The sequence below is a fragment of the Montipora foliosa genome, chromosome 9, assembly GCF_036669935.1.
Source record: "Montipora foliosa isolate CH-2021 chromosome 9, ASM3666993v2, whole genome shotgun sequence".
NCBI classification, from domain to species: domain Eukaryota; kingdom Metazoa; phylum Cnidaria; class Anthozoa; order Scleractinia; family Acroporidae; genus Montipora; species Montipora foliosa.
In genome coordinates this window covers 43532205-43537204 of record NC_090877.1, presented here as the reverse complement: position 1 = coordinate 43537204, position 5000 = coordinate 43532205, and the positions used below count along the sequence as shown (strand labels likewise).

General features: G+C 39.0%; 1 protein-coding gene across 1 annotated transcript in view; it reads right to left on the bottom strand.

Moving 5' to 3' along the window:
* LOC137970508 (palmitoyltransferase ZDHHC17-like) overlaps positions 1-5000 on the bottom strand; it is a 21343-nt gene that overhangs the window by 6291 nt on the left and 10052 nt on the right. The window contains exons 9-12 of the mRNA XM_068817030.1: positions 4525-4650; positions 2465-2604; positions 1446-1549; positions 1-124 (exon numbers count right to left, since the gene is read on the bottom strand). The exon at positions 1-124 is cut by the window's left edge and continues 1 nt beyond it. Coding sequence (XP_068673131.1) covers positions 1-124; positions 1446-1549; positions 2465-2604; positions 4525-4650 — 494 coding nt within the window. The remainder of the gene's footprint in view (positions 125-1445; positions 1550-2464; positions 2605-4524; positions 4651-5000) is intronic.

The window sequence follows — 5000 nt, the reverse complement described above, 5'->3', positions numbered from 1 at the left end:
TTGCTTTGATCAGATGGTGTTGAATGAACATACCCTGGATCAACTTTCCAAGCCTTGTAAAAGCAGTAGCATAGGCCAGTTGTGTTAATAAAGAAAAATGCTAAGAGTGAAGGAGTATTTATATGTAGGGAATTGTTAAGGAAAATTCACTAAGAGTTGTAGATAGTCAGAGAGAGAGAGAGACCCTCAGTAAAGTTATTTGGTCGTTCTGTAACCTTACGTATCCACATAATTCCAGTAAATCATCAATGGCTAAAACTCTCCCCATGTTCTTCACTGTTCCCTGTTTTATCAAATCTGCCCTTAAAGATGTGCCACAGCAGTGCAGTCTATTTTGTAAAATTTCACCAATTTCTCGCTCCTTCTCGCTATGCAACTTAACGTCAACCCAGAAATTACTTTTAAACAACACAAATCAAAGCTTTGTGAAAACAAATCTCTATCAAGTACAGAATTAAAGTTGCAAACTTTGAACAACTGTTAGGCTGAACAGTTTTCAAAAACCTCCATTGCAATCCAAACTTGGCTAAATTGCGTGACACAGCCCATTTAAGTACACGTCATTAGATCAACGCCGATTTTGCTAGGCGTCACGAATTCTCCCCTTACTCTTCATCCCATTTGTAACATCACTGTGCCTTGTTTGTTAATTAGAGAGTTTAAGCAACGACAACGGCAACGAAAACGTCATAAATTTGCATATTTAGTGGGCAAAATCAATAGCTTTGCACGCCCTGCACGTGCGTTTTTCACTTTTGTCCATTTCTTTGCCGTCGTCTGCAAAAGAGCCACGTGAAATAGCCAAATTTCAGGTTTTATGTAGGACGTCAGCACTTGGGAACAAATTTTCATTTTCTCCCCTAAATTAAGCGCCGTTCCGACCAGTTGAGGAACTAACACACCTTTGTCATATTAGAAAGATTGAAATAGTCACGAAGTGCGCCTGGCCAAACGGGAAATGTTTGGTGTTTAAACAACATCAAACATGGTAGGTAACCAACCATTTTACCGTTTGGTCACCTTGTTTGGTGCTGTTTGATCGTGTTTGATAAAATTTGAAGGCCATCAAGTGTTTGATGTGCGAAATCTTGTTCGTTTGGCCAGCCGTATCAAACAAGTTTGGCGCGTGCATGCGTACCGCGCTTGCTCAGCCGCTTGTATTCACGTGTTTTTTACGTATTTGTGACCCGTAGTTCTTTGCTTGTAGAGTTTCATCTGAGTTAAATCAAACAGGTTTGAACCGTTTGGCCACTTACTTCAAAAATAGCACGTTTTGGTCACCAAACAATATCTGATGTTATTTAAACGCCAAACATTTCCCGTTTGTCCAGGCCCCAAGATCCCTTTTATTAACGTGACAAGGTGCATTATTTTGTACGTGGAGGGCAATAACAACAGCATAAACTGGATCATACACAACATTCAGAAAACACTCGGAAGGATATAGTACAAGTGAATGGTAAAAATGTTGTAGTAAAGAAACGCTTTGGTGGCAAGTGTCCAGCCAAACACTACAGTATTGTTATCACTATAGTTTAACGAAAACAGCCTGAAAGACAACAGCAACAATAAGAAAGTGTTGTTAACAACATATAAATAAACACAGCCCTCAAAAATTCTGCTCAGATTCCTCCCTTATCCTTTCTTCAAATTTTGATAACTGACACGCAAAGTAACGAAATCAAGATCTGTCAGAACACCCACGAGGAATTTTCTTTAGAAATATATATATATTTTTTAGTTAAAACACATAATGACACTAAAAAAACCTGGTCACTGCATTAACATTACAAAAGGGAAATAGGAGATGAATTACTGTTACTGTTCTGTTACGTTTCCATACAATGAAGCTGAGTTAGGGAAAAAAAGAGAAAAAAAGAAGGGGAAAAAAACACTGTTCGTGCGTTTCATACTTTCCTATATTAATACGTCATAAACAGTATGGCGGAAGTATCTTTTATCGCACTCGTTTAGTTTCAATCTCGTATTTTCTCATAAATTTGTTCATAAAATCTGGGAGGAGTAAGGCGTCTTCCTTCACTGATTTGCATTTGTGGATCATGTAGGTTCCGCAGAAATAATAAAGTATTGTTAAACTCTTTGATCACAGGCTCTACTGAATACCCACGAAGATTCTATAGTTTAAATTTCAGTAAACGATTCCATTTCTCATTGCCGTTGATGAAGAGATTTGGCGTCGCATTTACGGCAAAGGTCGGACTAAAATTTGCGTTTCGCAATCAACAATTTAAAAAATTTGTTTCATTTCAGCTCATTTCGTTATACACAGCATATTAGGCCCGGGCCAAAACCTCGAACTTCACATGAGACAAACAACGAATTAAGGTAATGATAAGTGCGACGTTTGACTCAATTAAGGTCGATAAACCGTGTTCCTTCTGGCACAAACCCGGGTAAAACGGCATTCTTATGTCCTTACCTGTCTTTAAAAGACTATACTTACTTTAACATATAATGTGTTGTTATTCCTACAGCGCATAGAAGAGGCAGCAATACAACCCATGACGACGAAAACTCTAGGACAGTCCCAACTCCAAATAACAAGAAGAATGGCATCCCAATCTGAACATATCTCTGCACAACCTGAAACAGAAAGGAACTCAAAATAAAGTTCCATCCACAATGATGCGTTTTCAAAAATCTACGTTTTCTGTTTGTTTGTTTTTTTTTTATGTCCACACAAAAGCTCTTCCACAGTGTTTTGACCATTCACACTAAACCACCAAAACAGGATAACAAAACATACTATTTCGTCACCAGGCTCTGCTCAACCTTACCTTCTCCATACTGCGCATGCTTAAACTGAGTCTACGGTATGATGTCCGGTATGATGATGTCCGGTATGATGCCAACGCCTTATCATAAATTGATAAGAGCAATATTATGCTCCAAGCATGCAATAAAGGTGGAAACCCGGTCAAAAACATCACTGCAACATCTTCCGCCACGTAGGATTATTTATGCCTTTTTAATACACGCAAGTGAAATTGAGGCATGTAAATGCCAGTGAAGTTAGCCTTTTCGAAAACACCTGTCTACAAAAAGACCCTGAACCTCGATTTTCAAGAATTTTCAATCTCAAGAGCGTTTTTCGAAAACCTCCCTTTTCACAAACATACATCTCCGTTTTCGATCGTATCAGTGTGACAGAGGGCGAAAACGGATGAGAAAGTGTGGACACTGGACAGGGCCTGAAAATGACTTGCAAGATGACTTCAATAACTCGTAATTCAGGGGCACCCAACGACCAATTTGTTGTAAAATGTATTATTATACCCCAGTTAATGAAAATAAATGTTATTAAGGCATTTTCAGGTATTTTTCAGTGTTGCTGGGAAAACATTATCTGTTCCTTTTTCCCAGCAAGACACACAAGAAATTTCCTAGCCAGCTAGATAAAATTGGTTGGTTCCCAGCCAGCTGATCAAATTTATTTCCCAGCCAGGAATTCCGCGCGCTTTCAAATCCCTCGATCCAAAAAGGACCGAACAAAAGCGACAAAACCGGGACAAAACAGGTTTTTTTCGCAAGCGCAATCACTCTGACCAGCCGTCGTATGTTTGGGACAGGGAAGGGGTTTTTTTTTTTTTTTTTAGTCGTCCTCAGTCTTCAGAGTTTCCACAGCCAGCTCGGATTGAAATGCTAGAAAAAGTCAGTAATTCCCAGGCAAAACCTCTATCAATAACAAAATTTCCCAGCCAGCTCATCGAAACACCTGTATTTTTGCCAGCCTGCAAGATTCCGCTGGGGAACAGATAATGTGAGGAACAGATTCGTTGGGTGCCCCTGATAATTCGTATGAACGGTTTGGATGCTGGGAGAGAAAATTGAAAATTCATCGTCAGATACTCGTGTCCTCCACAAAATCTCAAATCTGATCGTTTCAAGTCGTTGTCAAGACGCGAACGGCAAGGAAATATATCCCAATTGTTTTGTGGTGTTCTCATAGTCGCAGTTATCGTCCTTGCTTAAGCTCACTTTTGTTGAAGTACTAAGCTATGCTTCACCTTAACAGAAATAGTACATGTCAGGGCAGCCAACGTCAATTTTCGGAAAATATCAGTTCAGAAGACGATTTGAAATCTAGAATTTTTGGAACATTTGTTGTAAAATTTCTTGCTTGCCTGCCTGTCCTAGGATTTTCGAACATCTGAAAAATGGTATAATTGCCCATTTTTAACGGATTTTTTCCCTAAAAAGGTCACCTAGAATTTCCGGGACCCTTTTTTCTGGCTGAAAATTTCCCTATGACTTTCGGATCACTAGACTTTCAGCTAGTAAATCCGAACAGATGAAAAAATTTTAGGGGATAAGAATATGCCTATATCTACCGTTTAAATACCAAAACACGTTTGACAATGCTATGTTTAAGTGGTTTTGAACTATATTCTCGTTGGGTGCCCCTGACATGTACACGCTCAACCATAGGTTACTTCATTTCCGTTTTATTACTCGGTGAAATTCAAACAAAAATACGACAGTGGCACTCTCTGCAAGGCTTACCTTGTCATTTGTTAAGGTCCGTAATAAGGCTGGTTTTCCTTGACCTCTGTCTTGTAACATCAACTGCATCTGCATTAAAATCCACTTGCTCTTCTTTTGTTTTGCCAGGTCATATGGAGACTGTCCCTAATGAAAACGAAGATAAATTGCAGGAAAAGCAAATACCAGTAAAGAGTGTTGCCATTGTGCAAGTAAACTTTGGAACTCGATGCTAGAAAACATTCAGGTCTCCACTGCCCTCGCTGTTTTTAAAAAAGGCACTGAAATGTGTACTCACTAGCATATCGAGGTTCAGTGCTTTAGAACTTTGTCAACCATTATGTCAAAAATGTAGGTAGTATCGACCCCAAGAAACTTCGTAGTCTACTCAGCAGAAATGATCACTTCAGGAGTTTTACCTTTCCTGGTTTATCAGGCTTAACAGTTAGGAATAGATTAACTGATTATACGTATTTTTAAGTTGAGATGTAAAAATT